This window comes from Lepus europaeus, chromosome 18 (genome assembly GCF_033115175.1).
Source record: "Lepus europaeus isolate LE1 chromosome 18, mLepTim1.pri, whole genome shotgun sequence".
NCBI classification, from domain to species: Eukaryota; Metazoa; Chordata; class Mammalia; order Lagomorpha; family Leporidae; genus Lepus; species Lepus europaeus.
In genome coordinates this window covers 52007251-52023638 of record NC_084844.1, presented here as the reverse complement: position 1 = coordinate 52023638, position 16388 = coordinate 52007251, and the positions used below count along the sequence as shown (strand labels likewise).

The 16388-nt window shown below is 61.0% G+C and overlaps 1 protein-coding gene across 1 annotated transcript; it reads right to left on the bottom strand.

The window, feature by feature from the left end:
* Positions 1 to 3997: 3997 nt before the first annotated feature.
* Positions 3998 to 16096, bottom strand: GUCY2D (guanylate cyclase 2D, retinal). The gene is made up of 18 exons (XM_062216435.1): positions 15370 to 16096; positions 14981 to 15285; positions 12587 to 12938; positions 12172 to 12256; positions 11825 to 11921; positions 11354 to 11455; positions 9951 to 10031; positions 7787 to 7993; positions 7537 to 7693; positions 6875 to 7024; positions 6147 to 6295; positions 5594 to 5757; positions 5315 to 5507; positions 4864 to 5038; positions 4564 to 4662; positions 4379 to 4473; positions 4205 to 4290; positions 3998 to 4091 (listed from the first exon to the last, which is right to left on the bottom strand). Exons 1-18 carry the CDS (start codon positions 16094 to 16096, stop codon positions 3998 to 4000), a joined length of 3318 nt encoding a protein of 1105 aa, XP_062072419.1.
* Positions 16097 to 16388: the final 292 nt, after the last annotated feature.

Here is a 16388-nt window from a genome sequence, read left to right as displayed (position 1 = left end):
GGGTGCCAAGAAAACGAATGGGTTAAGTCGCCCCTTCGTGGCTTTGAGGTGCTCTGTCCTGTCCGGCACTCAGGTCCCAGTGGCGGGTCCTTGAGGAGTCAGAGGGTGGGTTGTTGGTGGGGTCCTGTGGGTGGGCGTCAGCTGCTCCACCTGGGGGCCCTGACCGCTCCATTTTGGCTTCTGAGGGTCATGGGTCATGGCGTAGGAGAGCTCTGCCTTTCCCTCCTTCCCTCTGTCCTGCCTGTGGTCGAGGGGTGGAGAAGCCACGTCACCCACTTCCACAGCATCACAGACCCTCGTCTTTTCCAGAAGCCACGGAGGACTGGGGCGTCTCTGCCTGGTCCCCTGGGAGCAGACCTCCTGCGCTGTGGAGCTCCTGGGGGCTGTCCGGCCCCGCTAACCTCCCCCAGCCCTGGTCACCTCTGGGGTTCACCGCTACCTGCAGGGTGTTCAGCTCACCCTTCACCCCCATGCAAAGGACCACAGGCCACAGAACGGAAGAAAGCACACACCTTTATTAGTCAGCCCCCACCCTCCCAGGACCCTCCCGGCACAGGGCCTGGTGCCCACAGGGCAAGTGCACACGGCCCAACAAGGCAGAGTCACAAATCCCTCCCCAAGAGCAGTCACCCCACCTCCGTAAAGAGGATGTTTGGGGCCCACTGCAGAAGGGGTGGGGATCAGGGCCCAGACCCCGAGAAGCAGCACAGAGAAAAGGCGCCAGGTGAGCCCCGCAACAGGTGGGAGGGAAGCCACGCAGGGAGGTCCTGCTTTGGCCGTCACTGGTCCCAGCCACAGGGCCATCGCCCAGGCGAGGACAGCCCTTCCCCCCCCCCCCCCCCGCCGTGTGGGCTCCCGGCACAGGCCAGCTGGCAGAGGTAGTGTAAACACATCTGAGGGTGGCAGTGCCCAGGGACCAGCCAGGTGCTCTCTCAGGGGCTGGGAGCTGCCTGCGTCCCAGGAACCACAGAATGGGGAGTGGGAAGCACCTGAGTCAGGGCTCTAAGACTGGATGACTGGACCCAGGAGGAAGCTTCCGCAGAAGCAGGGAAACTACAGAGAAAGGCAGGGAGAAGCCGATGGGCAGGAGACACTGGGGACACAGAGAGGGGAGGCTGGCGGCGACGGGGAGAGGTGGGCAGAGGGACGACTGGGGCAGAGACATGACTGAGGCTTGGTCTTCTCCCTCTGGCCACCTGCATATTGCGGGGAGGGAGTTCCGAGTTCTCCCAGGGAGGCAAGAGAATGGGATTCCTCCCACCCACTGTCACTCCTGGTCATTTGAGATCCAGGCAGCGAGCGGGCTTGAGGATGAGGCTGAGTCAAAGGGGAGAAGGGAGCTGCTCAGCCCTGCCCATCCTGCTTCCTCCCCAAGCACGGTTTGGGTCCAAGTTCATGCACCTCCTCCCTGCCCAAGCCTGCCCAGGCTAATCCTCCTGTGCTTAATCCTGGGCGACTTCCCTGAGACTCCCTGAATCACAAGCCAAGAACCACTCCGGGCTCTTCCAGGCAGGCAGAGAGGGAGGGAGGGAGGGAGAGAGGAGGGAGGGCCAGGCAGGAGACACAGCCATAACCACACTGTCAGGGTCAAGGCCAGCCAGGTGGAATCTGCCCTTTAATCCCTGGGACCAAAGTACAGAGAAAATCTTAAAGGAGATGTTTGAGGATGGTTTGCTTGTTTTGTTTTAATCTCTAAGCCATCGTTGAATGTGGGTAGAAGTGTCTTTTAAACAGCAGCAGCACCGTCTTAGGTAACCAGAGCTCCCAAGTGCGGCACGCCAGACTCACACACGTCCTTTCTTTACTTGGAACAAGCAGGTGGACGCTAAGCTCGCGGAATGCAAGGATCTGCTTTTGGTGAAGCAACTGACGGGCACCATAATCCTGACACGTGCTGCCCGGCGAGACGGCAGCTCCTGGTGGACAGGTGCACGAGGGAGGTTTAGAAACTCTTGGGGTCTTGGAGTGGGTGGGGAGCTGGGGGTCCATGGGAACTGAAGCGTGGTGCCCTAGGTACAGGGGACCGGCGCTCAGAGGAGACGCTGGCCCCAGGTGGAGCACTGGAAGCCAGAAGAAGAGGGCGATGTGGCGCGATGTCCTTAGCGTCAGCCAGGAGCTCCCCACCCAGAGACTCGACCGAGCTCCCACGGGGCTGTGCGGAGTTAGGCCTGTTAGGGCTGTGTGCATCCTGGACCTGGACAGACTGTCTCTCCCTGTCATTACTCCCTGCACAGTAGAATGACTCCGCATGACATTTACATTGTGTTAGGTATGATAAGCAATCTAGAGACGCTCGAAAGCAAAGGGGAGAATGCGGCAGGTGCTACGCAAATACTAAGTCCTGCGCCATTTCACAGAAGGGACTTGGTCCTGTGAAGATGTGGGTATCCTCAGGGGCTCCTGGAGCCAATCCCCGGGAATACCAAGAAAAAAAACTGGATACATTTACAGAAAAGTGTTGATTTAACATTGATTTTTAAATGTTACCTCAAAACACCCCATAGACCCAAGAAAACAAATGTAATGGCTTCTTGCTAGCCTGGTTTTTACACAATCTTAGAGATTCCAAGATTTAAGGGCTCCTAGGATCGCCCAGTTCTATGAGTCAGAGTTTAACGTGTGTGTTAAGACACTGATGGAACCTGTTAAAGAGCAGGTGCTGATTCAGCAGGTCTGGGCCGGGACCTGAGATTCTACGCATTCAACATGCTCCCCGGCCGTCCCAACACTGCGGGCCCACCAACCACACGTCACGTCGTGGGGATTTGGTGCCACCCTTCTACCTGTGCGTTCCTTCTCCCTGTCATATCCCTGGCCGTGATCTCTTCAGTTCTGCTTGCACACCTCCAGGGACGGGACACTCACTACCCACAGGGGCAGCCTGCTGGCTTGTAGCAAAGGCCGAGGACAGCAAGAGTCAAAACATGGCAAGGCCCAGGTTCTGGAACAGCAGAGTTCCAAGAAGGAAACTTCAGGGGGCGGGGGGACCTGCCAGGACACTGACACACGTCCTCAAGATTTTCTGTGCACCTGTTGGCCTGATGGGGCCCAGGACGTGGGCTATTCCCTGGGGGTTCTGGTTAGCCAAGGTCTAGTGCAGGTTCCTTTCCCCAAGCTTTTCTCTGCACTTGGGCAAGTGGCCTGGTTTTGCCCACAGGAGAGGGAGCCGGTTTCCCACTGGTGGGGGGGGGGGGGGTGGAGGTGGCCATGAAGCTGGAGGCTGAACACAGGCCCCGCCCCTGAGGCCACACCTCCACCCTGCTCTGGTGGAACCCGAGCCCTCCACCTTCCCTGGGGCCTCCTCTCCCAGATCCTCTTTCCTGGGGCCCCGGGAGGCCCTGGAAAGTGAAGGGTCCCCCAGCCACCTGCCAGTGTCCACCTCCCAAGGCCAGCCATTCTCAAGCCCTGCTCAGGGCCACGGGAGCTGTGGAAACCCCTTAGGCCACCCCTCATTCACCACGGAGGGGACCCCAAGCCCCGGAAAGTTCATGCCATGTTCCCAAGGTCACGTGGCTGGTTTGCCCAGAATCCTTTGAGGCAGAACTGGACAGAAGCCACCAGCGTTCACCAGACTTTTGGTCACCTATAGCAGCAACTTTCAGGAAAAGGACCTTCCAGAATAATCCTGAGGGGAAGAGAAGCGTCTCAGAGGGCAGTACGAGAAGGGGGCTCCCCTAGGGAGTATCTGGAGGCAGATTAAGTAGCTGGCAGGGTTCTAACAGAACTCCAAGGGCAACTCTCACGGAGTGCCTGGTGAATGCCGCCCCCTAGAGTTGCCCCTTGTACACTGCAGAGCCTTCTGGACTTGCAGGGGAGGGGGGGAAGGAGGGGAGGGCTAGCCCCTGCCTGGGAAGGCCTGGGGCCGGGTGGGAAGTCACAGAGGCTCACGCAGCATCCCCCTGTGGTGCGGGACCCGAGTCTGGGCGTGGGACCCCGGAGTCTGGATCCCTGCAGCTGCGCGTGGGAGCCTCGGGGGCAGCACCTGCTCCACGCGGTCTCACTTCCCCGAGAACTGGCCCGGCCGAGCCTTCTCCAGCTTCAAGCGCCGCTCTGGAGGAATCTCCTGCAGGCTGATGCCGTGGTTGCTGGCCCTGCGGGGAGGGGGCGCTGGCCTCAGGGAGGGGAGTGGGTGATGGGAGTCCGCTGCTCAGACCCGGAGCAGGAGGCTGGGGTGGGGGGTGGGGTGAAGGGGCCGGGCGCTCACCCCGGTTGCAGATCGGGCGGTTTGGGAAGAGGCTTGTTGAAGCCGCGCCTGCCCACCAGCCAGTACGTGTCCTCGGCACCCTTGCCCTGGGGAGACACGCGAGAGGGGAGGCCTTAGGCGGGCCTCGCGGCGGCGGGGGCGGGGCCTCGCGGCGGGGGCGGAGCCCGACCTCACCTTCAGCTCCGTGCGGCCTCGCAGCTCCAGCTGGAAGCCCTCGTTCAGAGCGCCAAGAATCCGCACGGTGCTCATGTTCACGTGGATGCGGTAAGCTGGGGGTGGCGGGGACGCCGTGAGCTCGGGATTCATCGCCCCGGTCCCCCTTGTACCTCCCCCAACTCTCCTGTCCGCATCACACTCACGCAGGCCGGTGGACTCCATGCGCGAAGCGGTGTTGACCGTGTCCCCAAACAGGCAGTACCGAGGCATGGTGAGCCCCACCACTCCCGCCACGCACGGGCCTGCGGAGATGCGCGGGGCCTGGGCTGAAGCCGGCCTTGCCCAGTGCCTGGATGGCACCCGTTATCTCCCCAGCTCCGGGAAGAAACGTCCCCAAGCGAATCCTCTAGAGCCCTGCCCCGCCCGCCTCACTCCACGGGTTTGCCTTCTACACAGGAACTCTGCAGGCCGCCCCTAAGGAGGGAGGCGGGCCCGGGAGTTACCCGAGTGCAGGCCGATGCGGATGCGCACGGGCACCTCGGGCATGTGGCGCATGCGGAAGGAGCCCACGGCGCTGAGGATGTCCAGCGACATGTTGGCGATCTCGGCTGCGTGCCGCTGCCCGTTCCGCTGGGGCAGCCCTGAAGCCACCATGTAGGCGTCCCCGATGGTCTCCACCTGGGGAAAGGGGTCGTGTGCGCATCAGGGCTGAGCCCCGCGCCCCCTCTGCACACAAAGCAGCGACTCCAGGCCTAAACTGGGGTTAGGGCTGACATGCTGGGGAACCACGCTGGAAGCTGGGGGACTGGAGGCAGGGATGAGGGCGGGGCAAGGAGGACTGGGCTGGTGCCCCCACCCCCGGGGAGGGGCAAGTGGGCCAGGGGCTGAGCAGGAGGGCCTGGGCTGGTGGCCGGAGAAGGTGGATTGCAGGTCAGGAGGGCTTGTCCCCGGCACCTTGTAGACATCGTGGGAGCCGATGATGGCGTCGAAGAGGGTGTAGAGGTCGTTGAGCAGGTCCACCACCTCGATGGGCTCGCTCATGGCTGAGATGGTGGTGAAGCCCACGATGTCGCTGAAATACAGCGTAACCGTCTCGAAGTACTCGGGCTCCACCGGCGTCCCCATCTTCAAGGCCTCAGCCACAGATCTAGGGACGGCAGCCGGTGAGGTTGCCTGGAGGCCGCCCCCACCTGGCTGGGCTGCGGCTGCCCTCCCCAGCCCCGGGGCACCCACGGGGGCAGCATCTGCGTGAGCAGCCGGTCCGTTTTCTGCTTCTCCAGCTCCAGCTCCTCTGTGCGCTCACGGATCAGGTCCTCCAGGTTGCTGGAGTACTGCTCCAGCATCCGCAGCATCGAGTCGATGATGTTCATCCTCCTGCCCTTGTTGATGCGCTTGAACTAGCGGGAGGAAGCTGGTAAAGGCGCTGAGGACCCGGGCCCTCTCCCGGGGCTGTGTATTCCTGATCCCCGCCTGGACCCCACATTCAGCTCCTACTCCTCAAGTTCCCCCTCCAGGGTGTTGGGCACACGTGCACAGGAGGAACGTGCAAAATGGAGCTCCCGGAGGTTAGTTATTTGAGTCAAACGAAGTCTTTCTCCCACTCCAAGGACTCCTGCCCCCCTGTTCTGCCTCACCCCCCGTTCCAGCTCTGCCCCCACCAAACTCGCAGTCCTCATGCTACCCCTTAGGAGGTCAGAGGCCCTGCCTGCTGCTGCCCTCCCAACTGCAGACAAGAATCTGGGGTCCCAGTGGCCAGCCCAGCCCCTGCCCAGCCCCTGCCCCTGACCAGGTCGAAGGTGCGGTCCATGGAGGGCCGAAGTTCCGGCTGCTCCTCCCAGCACTGCTTCATCAGCTGGATGCACTCCATGGGGGCCTGGTCCATGGACACCAGGGGCCGACACAGCGGAGGGGGACTCCGCACTCTCTGCACCACCTCTGTGGGCGTGAGGGGTCTGTGAGGAGGGGCCCCCAGAACAGAATCCCGTCTGACCCTGGCCTGACCGGTGCAGCCCACGATGGGGGCCTGGCATCAGCGCGTCAGTGGGCGGCGGAGTGTAGGAAGAAGGGGAGGAATCAGAGGACCCTGAGCCCTGGCTGTCAGTAAGAAGCGATACAGGCAAAGAAACTGGCATTCATTGCGCCTCAGGAAAGTGAGGATTCAGGAGTAGCTTGCTCAGCGCCTAGAGGCGTTAAGTGATGTGGATTTGAATTAGACTGGATCGAGATTTTAACCCTGCTGCCTCCCTGGGACCCCTGGGACCCCTGCTCTGTGTGTGGGTGGGTGGGAGCCATTTGGATCCTGGATCAGGACGGAAGCAGCTGTTGCAGCCCTGGCCCTGGAACAACCCCCCCACCCCAATCCTGGTGCTTGGTTCCCACCGCCCTGACCCATCAGACCCCAGCTATAAAACAGTGCCACATAATTAAGTCTCATCCCTGGGCTTTGCTTGGGATCAAGGGCTGACCGGGCCTTGTCTGGCCCCGCCCCAACGCAGGGGGCGTGTCCTGCCTCACCCTCGGCAGTGAGCTCCAGCATGGCGTAGGGGGCGCTGCGGCACACCACCTCCTGCAAAATGATGCCCAGGCTGAAGACGTCGCCCGCCAGCGTCCCCCGGCGCTCGAGGGCCGGGTCTCGAAGCAGCTCCGGGGCCGTCCATAGCTGGTCTGGGGATACGGCAGGGGGCGTGGGCACGCGGAGGGCAGACCCCCAACCTCACCGCAAAGCCCAGGCTCGCACCAGCCCCGAAGCCTCCGTGCGGCCCTGCCGCTACCCCGGGGAGAGACCGCCAGCCTGACACGCAAAGCCCATCCTTCTCCAATAGGCCCCGCCCCATGGACAAGGCGGTACCCAGGAAAGACCCCGCTGAGCTATTGGGCACCGGCCGGGTCCTTAGGCACCGGCCGGGTCCTTAGGCAGAGCGGCCCCCCCAACCAGCAGACCCCGGGGCACCGGTCCCCACTCAGGCACAAGTCCCGCCCCCTGGGAAGCCCCTGCCTGCTCGTCACCCAGCCCACCCTCCACGGCTCAGCTCGCGGAGAACACAAGACCCTTCCTGCAGCAGGGGTCGCGTCCAGTGCCTGCGGGGACTGCGAAGGAGGAAAGGGAGGGGGGACCCTGAGATGATGGGGACCCCGGGGGATGCTCGCGTGCCTGGGAGGCAGCGGGGGACCCCTACCCTCGGCGTTGGGGAGCTCTGGTAACACCCTCTGCGCTTCCAGCAGCCGCCCGTGGCCGTGGTCGGTGACCTTGAGCACGAACCTCCCGTCCACCACGCAGTTCCGGGACTTGAGCCTCCCGTGAGCCACGCCTCGGTGGTGCAGATACCTCATTCCCTGAGACGGGGCAGGCGGAGAGGCAGCCTCAGCCGCGCGGGTCCCCTGCCCTCGGCCCCCCCGGGCACCCTTCCCCTGCGCCCCGCCCCACACCTTGATGAGGTCCAGCAGGAGGGAGGACTTGAACATCCAGTCCAGCTTGATGTCTCTGTTGGCGAGGAGGTCGTGGAGGGAGCCCCGTGCGCAGTGCTCCGAGACTATAGCCAGCATGGCCTCCCCGGGGGCCCAAGGGACTTCCGCTGCCCCCGCCAGGAAGAGCCCCAGGTAGAGGGCCACATTCTCGTGCCGGAGCTCTCGGAGCTGGGGGCAACGCAGGGAGGGGGCTGTTAGTCAAGGTGTGGTTTTGAGTGTAGGACAAAATGGGCCAATGAAATGGTCTTGGGGACCCACAGGGGCTCTTTTCTCTATTTGAGGGGAAAAAACACAGACAAAAGGCCACAGTGCAGACACTGAGTGTGACTGAGCTTTAAGTTATAAATGGGAAGATAGGGGCCAGTGCAGCAGATTAAGCCAAGGCCTGCAGCACTGGCATCCCATATGGACGCCCATTCAAGTCCCTGCTGCTCCACTTCAGATCCAGCTCCCTGCTAGTGCGCCTGGGAAAGCAGCAGAGGATGGCTCAAGCGCTTGAGCCCCTGCCACGCATGTGGGAGACCGGGATGGAGTTCCAGCTCCTGGCTTGAGCCGTTGCGGCCATTTGGGGATTGAACCAGCAGATGAAAGGTCACTCACCTCTGTCTTTCCTTCCCTCTCTGTAACTCTACCTTACAAATAGACAAATACATCTTTAAGAAAGAAAGGAGAGGAGAGGAGAGGGGAGGGGAGGAGAGGAGAGGAGAGGAGAGGAGAGGAGAGGAGAGGAGAGGAGAGGAGAGGAGAGGAGAGGAGAGGAGATGTTTTACGGGTGACCAGGACTCAGACAAGTTCTATGTAACCTTGGAAGTGGGCAGATCTTACGGGAACAGGGTCAGGAGGAAGCAGCTGGAACTCCTGGTGTAACAGCCCTTTTTGGGGACAGCTAGGGAGATGCTGCGCTGCTTTCAAAGAACACCAGAGGGACTTGTGCCTGCAGCCTGAGGCTGCTTCCTGTTAAATCATTGCACCAAACGTGGCTGAGGCACGGACTCTCCCCGAGTGAGGGAAGATGGGCTGAGCAGGCAAGCCAAGGTCCTCTGGTCCCATGGCTCTCAGTGAAGCCACGCCACCAGCTGAACAGTGCCCTCACCAGGCAGGCATGCTGGGGAATGGGGGCCGCCGGCCAGCTGGCTAGTGCGCTTTCCAGCTTTTCTTTGGCCCACAAGCCCGATACAGGGCTTCCTCTCATTGCTGAATGATGACTCTGTCCCTTGACCCCAACAGGTCACTGTCCCCTTCAGCCATTCTGCAGCTGTCACCAAAGAGCTCAGGAAGAAGGCCAGACCGAAGCCACAAGGTGACCAGGGGACGAGGACTGGAAGTGGGAAGGGCTAGAATAAGCCACTTGGTGGCTTCTTTGGCAACTTTCCATTTCATTCAGGGTGTGCCAGGCCAGCTAGGGCCATTCTGCACACGTTTGTGACAGAACGGAACTCATTTTTTTTTTCCTATCATTCACTCAACGAACACTCACTAGGTCTCCCCAATGGTCCTGACACCGTGCTGGGTCTGGGAATTCAATGGTAGGGCATGGAGAAGCCCTCACTCAGCTTGCAGTCCAAGCTGGGAAGCAGATAGGAAATAAACCAGCTCAAAGAGGAACGCACGATTTTTAGTTGTGTTAAAAAACATCAGAGGCAGAGGACTAGCGCTGTGGTGCACTGAGCGAGGTCGCTGCTTGCAACGCTGGTACCCCATATCCAAGTGCTTGTTCTGCTCTACTTCTGTTCCAGCTCCCTGCTAATGCACCTAGGAAAGCAGCCGAATGTGGCTCAAGCACTTGGGCCCCAGCATCCATGTGGGAGACCTGGACGGAGTTTCAGGCTCCTGGCTTCAGCTTGGCCTAACCCTAGCCATTGCAGTCATTTGGGGAGTGAACCACCAGATAGAAGATCTCTCTCTGTCTCTCCTTCTCTCTGTCATTCTGCCTTCCAAAAAATAGATACATCTTAAAAAAAAAAAAAAATCAAAGGCAAGAACTAGTGTTAGGAGAATGTTGGGATTCCTGCCCTAGAATAAAAGGAATTCCTAACTGAGATCTGCTTCTGTTCCCAGCTGCAGGGTGAAGGCGCAGGAGCCGCCGAGGACCACCCCATTACCCCATCACCGGCCCAGCTCTCACCTTGGAGAAGGCTGTCTTGGTCGCTGGGCGGATAGTTACGTGCTGATCCCCGGGGAATTTCTTCAGCCAAACCCAGTCGCCCTGCGGCAGAGAAGATGGGATTTAGGGATCTCAGGGTCCTAAAGCTCCATGATGCGGGGAGCCCCAGGATCCCCACTGGCCCAGAACACATCTGCCTTGGGAGCAGGAGCATTGGGAGCAGGAAGTTTGCTGTCTGCTCCTCCACTTCCCAATGGGCTGGGTGAGAAAGCTGCAGCAGGCCTGCACGGCTGTCCTCACCGTCGCGGATGCGCCCCCACTGAGAGTCCGAGTAAGTGAATTCCTACAACCACAGGTGCCATTGACATCACAACCATCCCACCATCTGCTGGCGTGGGAGCGAGCACTGTGTTGGGAGTCAGAGGTCCAGGTAAATGTCATAGCTTTATAGTACAGTGTGAAGTACAGGCAGCTCCCCTCCAGGCTCTGGGCCTTGCAGCCCCCAGCTATTGGTAGGGCAGGTTCAAGGGCATGTAACTCATGCTGTCACACAGGGCCCCATGCTCAGCGGGACCTGAGCTTGGTTCGATGAACCCTTGAATGAACAAGGGACCCCATTCTCATTTTTGTCTGGATCTTGCAAGCTGTGCATGTGGCCTCATCTGTTGGGAAAGGGATTTGGACTAGAAGGGAACTGTTGGCGTTCGGCGTTGGACCCTAGGGAGCATTTGGAAATAAACACAGGGGTGTTAGGTGTCACGGAAGATGGGGACTGCATTTAGTGGATAAGGCCAGAGACAAGAGACACATGCACGAGGTGGTTCCCTACAGTGCAGAAGAGCCCGCCCTAAATGATAACGATGCCCACTCTGAGGCGAGGGTGATGGGCTCCCGGCGCCATGACGGAAGCCTGTGCATTCTCCCCCTAGTCTGAAGCTCTCAGGGGCGCTGTATTTCCAATTCCCTGTGCACTGGCTGAGCTCTCCGTTCTCAATCTGTTCTCATTGTCTTCCACCCATCGCACTGGTTTCAGTCTCTAGCCCATTGATAACATCGGTGCCCTCTGATGATTTTCGTTCCCCCTCCAGGGCTCGCTGTTCCTGAGTCTGATCTGATTTGGGGGGGTATGCTGACAGGGCAGCAGGTGCCCTCCGGGGCCCCCCCAGGCCGCATGCTGGTCCCAGCAGACTCCCCAGCAGCTCTTGCCTCCACCCTCTGGCTACCGTGCCAGGCCTTGGAGAGCCCTCACCTGAGTAATGGCTAAAGGGAAACTCTAATGGCAGAGGGGATTTCCGGATGCTTCCCTTCGAGGAAGCCATGCCCTCTCCCATCTGGATGCCCACTCCCCTCTCCTGCCTGAGATTGGGCCTCTTTGCCCCTCCTGGAGAACAGCAGGCCCGGCGGCAGCGGCGGGACGGGCTCACCTCAAAGAGGCCAATGTTGGAGCTGTCCGTGGGCTGGCTGGGGACACTGCGAATGTCTGACACGCTGCGGGCAGCCAGACTCGAGCGACTGCCCTGGACCACCTGGGGGGAGGGGAAGAGGCAACACAGGGGGCCTGAACACACTCTGGAGGTCCAGTCCTGGGTCAGGCTGGGTTGGGGGCTAAAGAGGGAAGGGAAGGAGTCTGAGGGAAGGCGATCCTGTCATGACTGTCCGCACAGCTCCCAGTCTGCAGAACATAAAGACTGTCTTGCGGGAGCTTCACGCCGCCCCAGGAAAGCAGTCAGGCCTGGGGCTCCCACCCCCATGGCACAGATGGGGCCGCACATCCCTGAGGCTGGACCTGGGACACAGCTAGGGCAGGCCTCCCCTGGAGCGGGGCGGGGGTGGGGAGGGAGTGAGGGCTGGCTCAGGGCAGAGACCACCTACAGGGAGAAGACAGCTTCACCCACCTTCCTGCCCCCCTGTGGCTGGAGGAAGGTGACATCCTGCACAGTCAGGATGATCTTGTTGGGGCCAGAGGCCATTTGCATATGAAGGAGCCGGTGCCTGGTGGGAGGGCCCATGAGAAGTGGCCAGTAAGGAAAAGGGCCAAGGGAGGGGTACCAGAGGGCAGCCACCCCCCAACAACACACACCCTGGGACTCCGCCAGCCCTCCTGGATTCCTACCTCCTTGCCCAGGAAAATCCCTCCCTGCGCCTCCTCTTAGCAGCCCCAGCCTGCTGTCCTGGCCACACACCTCATTCCGGCAGGTGCGGGCGCCAAGCTCCCCTCCTACTTACCTCCATCTTCACTCACCTCACATAATGGGCCAGGAAGGCCCCCAACAGCCCCAGGCCAACCAGCAGGAGGAAGCCAACAAAGACGAGGCCAGGCTCTACTCCTGAAGGGACAGTGAGAGCAGGGACACTCAGGACGGTGGCTGGGGATAGAGCCCAGCTCCAGGACAGCTTGCCAAGCCCTGGAGGCTGCAGGGGGGGGGGGGGGGGGATTGGAGCCTCAGGCATTTAGGGCAGGGTTATATGTTCCTCAAAGGAGAACGCATGAGAAGGCCAGACAGTTTCCCGGAGAGCTTTGCAGCGGGCAAGCCAGGAGGTGGAGGAGGACCTGGAGGAGCCTCCACGGAGTATTACAGGCCCTGCCTCAGCTTTCTTTCACCGCTCGGTGCCCGGTCCATGGTGGCCCCAGTGGGGTTTAGGGTGTCCCCCCTCACCTCCGTTGCAGATGACGTCTGGATCGAACCAGCATGAGGGATCAGGTCCAGGCCCTGGGCCCCCACGAGGGAAGTGCACGGGGGTCCCGGCAGAGAGCAGGGACCCCCGGGCGGGGTCCAGCATGTATGTGACGAACAGCCGGTCACCCGCTGCGTCCGTGTCCAGCAGCACAAACGAGGGCTCCTCGGTTCTTCCCAAGGACCCGCAGAAGCCAGGGACCTGGGCATCCTGGATGTGGCGGGCCACTGCTGCTCCCGACACCCAGCCGCCCCCTGCAGTGGCCCGAGCTCCTGCCACGCCCCTCGCCAACAAGAAGACTGCGTCGTAGATGGTGCCGAAGAGTGGGGAGACCTGGAGAAAGAGCCGGGACTCAGGGCTCGGGCTCGGCTGACCCCACCCATTCTTCCCTGGGCCCTTCCAGTGCTAGGTGTACTGACCCCCCCCCTTTAGTTGTTCCCTCTCTCCCCATTGACTCTCTCTTCCCTGTTCCCATTGGCCATCTCTTTCTCTCTCCCCTGTTCCCATTTGCTACTACGTGTCCCTACTAGCTACCTCTTCCTCTCTTTTCATTGGGGTCTCTCCTCCCCACTAACTTTTTTCCAGCATTCAGACTCTTCTCTGCCCGTTGGCCAACTCTAATGATCAACCACTCATGGCTCCTTTCTTCCTGTTGGTTGCCCTGCATATATCTTTAATATCATCACCTATTCCCCTAAGTCTTCTTTCCCGTCTTTTTGTTGTTTCCTATTTGCTATTTTCCCTTCTTTTCTTTTCCCAAGGTTGCAACTGGATCTCATGGGGCCTCTCTATTATTCCAGTCTCCATCCCTCGGAGTGCCTGGCCTGTGTAAAGCCCTAGGGATAGATCGTGTACAAGATAGTCCTTGTCTCAAGGAATCTTTTGTGTCACCAGGGAGACAGACAAGGATGTGAGAGCAGCTCAGTGAGGAGGGGAGGGGCAGGGGAGAGGCAAAAGATAAGGACACATTCAGGGAACCCAAAGCTGCTGGGTGTGGCTCAAGTTCAAGTTCAAGTTCATGGTGATGGAAGAGGGGGAGACAGATGGCCTGGTAAGCTGTGAAGAGAACCGCACCCATCCAGCACAGCAGAAGCCACTGGGAGGCTTGGAATGGGAGCAGAGCAGGGTCAGATTGTCAGATTTCCAGAGTTTGATCTGGTGGTTGTGTGGAGAAGGCTGCAGGGCACGTGGGAGTTGAAGCTGAACATTTGGGAAATGGGGGATTTGGGATGGTGGTGCTGCTGTGACCTGGACCAGGGTGTTGACAGCGGAAATAGAGAAAATGATGGACTCAAATGACGTTCGGGAGATGAAAGTGACAGGGCTTGCCGTCTGGCCGTGGGGGGAAGAGGTAGAGGAATCAGGTGGAGCTCACAGGGGCCCACTTGGGCAGCGGGGGCGGGGGAGGCTGAGCCACAGGCTGAGAGGTGAAGAACGTTTTACACCACCTCTGCATCCCACGTTCTCCACCGACTTCCCCTCCAACCATCTCACTCCTCTTGACGACGACTATTCCCATCCTGTCGCCACCGGCCGTCTCCAGTTCCCTTTGTGTAGGGCCTTTGAGGCAGTAACTTACTGCCCACTGACACCTAAATCCCCCTGTATCTATCTGGCCTTCCTTTGGGGGACAAGTGGAGCTAGACAGGCTGAACCGGGATTCTGAGGACTCAGGGGAATCCGGGTTATTAGCTGGATGTTGGGAATAAAGTATGGATCTGATGAGGGGAGCATCTGCCTTCACCTAGGGACCCGGGGGGACCCTGCTGTTTCTTACAAGGTGTCAAGGTCCTCAAAAAGCTCAAGGCCTCCAGATGGAGCCCCAGAGGAAATGCCTCTGCACTGGGCATGGCGGCTGCGTCTGCACCTTCCCTCCTTCCTGCTCTCAGCACTCTAGTTGTGTGCGGCAGACTAAGTCACTGCGGTGCTGGCATTGGGGTCACTTGGAAGCAGACCTCGGCAGCCACTGCAGTGCAGGGGTCGTTAGCGCTCACCCCCTTGGAGCTGCACTTGAGAGGCCTCGCTGCCTGCTCCCCGGAGGCAGCCCCAACCCTCCAGAAGCTTCGTGGAAAGTGGAGTTGAAAGAAAAGCTGATTTTGCTGCATACATTTTTTAAATCCATGGGTACAACAGGTCTTCAAAAAGCTCATGCAAATAAATATTATGAAAAAAAAAAAACCTGCCTGGATTTCAAAATGTCTTCACACCAAAATCAACTTATCTTGTAATCCCATGTTTTCACGAACTTTCGGAAGTACCCTCCTAACATGGCTGCAGCGTGACCTCTGCCACTCAGGAACCTGCTCAGCAGGTAGCTGCCCTCCACGGTGGCTTCTTCACACCCTTCCCCCCCTTCCCTCTCGTGCTCCATCCACCTGTTGCACATTGAGGTCAGAGGGCAGCTCCTGGTGCTCTTGGGCCCTGCGCAGGTTGTCCAGCACGCTGCCTCCCGGCGGACAGTGGCGCGTGAGGGTGAGCACCGCGTCGTGGGCCCTGCGAAGCTGGGAACTGTTGGCCAGCGCGGCCAAGGCCTCCCGGCTTGGGGACAAGGCATAGTGGAGCGTGTCGAAGGGCACGAAGACCAGGGAGCCATCGGTCAGACCCAGCTCCTCTGCGGCCTCCAGCAGGTAGCGCTGCTCCTCGCCGCCCAGCAGTACCGAGTGCATCACCATGATCACCACTGCCGACACAGACGCTGGGCTCGCCCGCTGCCCCGCGGCGCCCGGAACCCGCCGACCACCCCGCGCCCTGTGGGCGGGCATACCTCTGACCCGGGGCCCGTCCCGAACCCTCTTCAGGGCCTCCCGGGCTCCAGACGGGTCCGCGGGCTCCATGGAGGTCACCAGGGCGACGGGCAGGCCCCGGGCCCTGAGCGCAGCAGCCAGGGCGCGTCCCGCCTCTACCCACAGGTCCTGGGGCGCGGTGACCAGGGCCACACGCGCCCAGCGGAAAGCTCGGAAGAGGGCGTAGAGGGCCTCTACGGCGGGGGTCACCGCCGGGGCCGTGGTGCCCGCTGCTTGCGTCCCGGGGCAGCCCCAAGGCACCAGCGCGATCCCGGCTTCTTGGGCTAGCAGCTCGGCTGGCCGGCAGGCGGCAGGGTTCACGGGACCCACGAGGCCTGAGACGCGGGGCAGCGCGGAGGACACAGCCCCCAGCGAGCCGGGAGTCCGGCACGGCTCGGGCAGCAGCGCGATCTCGAAGCGGGGGCCGCCTTGCAGGGCAGGGTCATGGTTCAGGCGGGCGGCGGCTAGACGGGCGGCCAGGTCCGGGCGCGCCCGGGCGAAGAGGGGGTCGCAAGCCCAGGGGCCCAGCACCCCCACTGTGAACACTGCAGAGAGGGCGGTGGGCGGCTGGAGGAGCAGCAGGAACAGAAGCAGGAGTCCAGGCCAGGGCAGGGCCTGCGGGAGGCCGGGAGGGGACCGAGCCCATCGCTCGGGGGCGCAGGGCAGGGGGCCGGGAAGCCCCCCCGCCCGGAGGGCGCAGGCGGTCATTACCGGCTTCTTCGAGCACAGGCGGAGCAGGAAGAGCTATTGAGACCCCCCCCTCCAGAACTCCCTTGGGGGTCTCCCCGGAAACCCTCCGTTTCTCAAACCCCGATTAACCCATGAGGTTTCTCCGTGCCCACAGCCACCTCTCCCGGCTGGGACGACCCTGTGGAGGGAGAAGGTGAGGTCTGGACGCCCCCTCAGGCCCGCCCTGCCTCCCTCCTCCTCACCCGCCCGCCCCTCCCCCTCGACGGGCCCAGGCTCTCAGGCGCACGGAGTGAGAGTGCCCAGGGGCCTT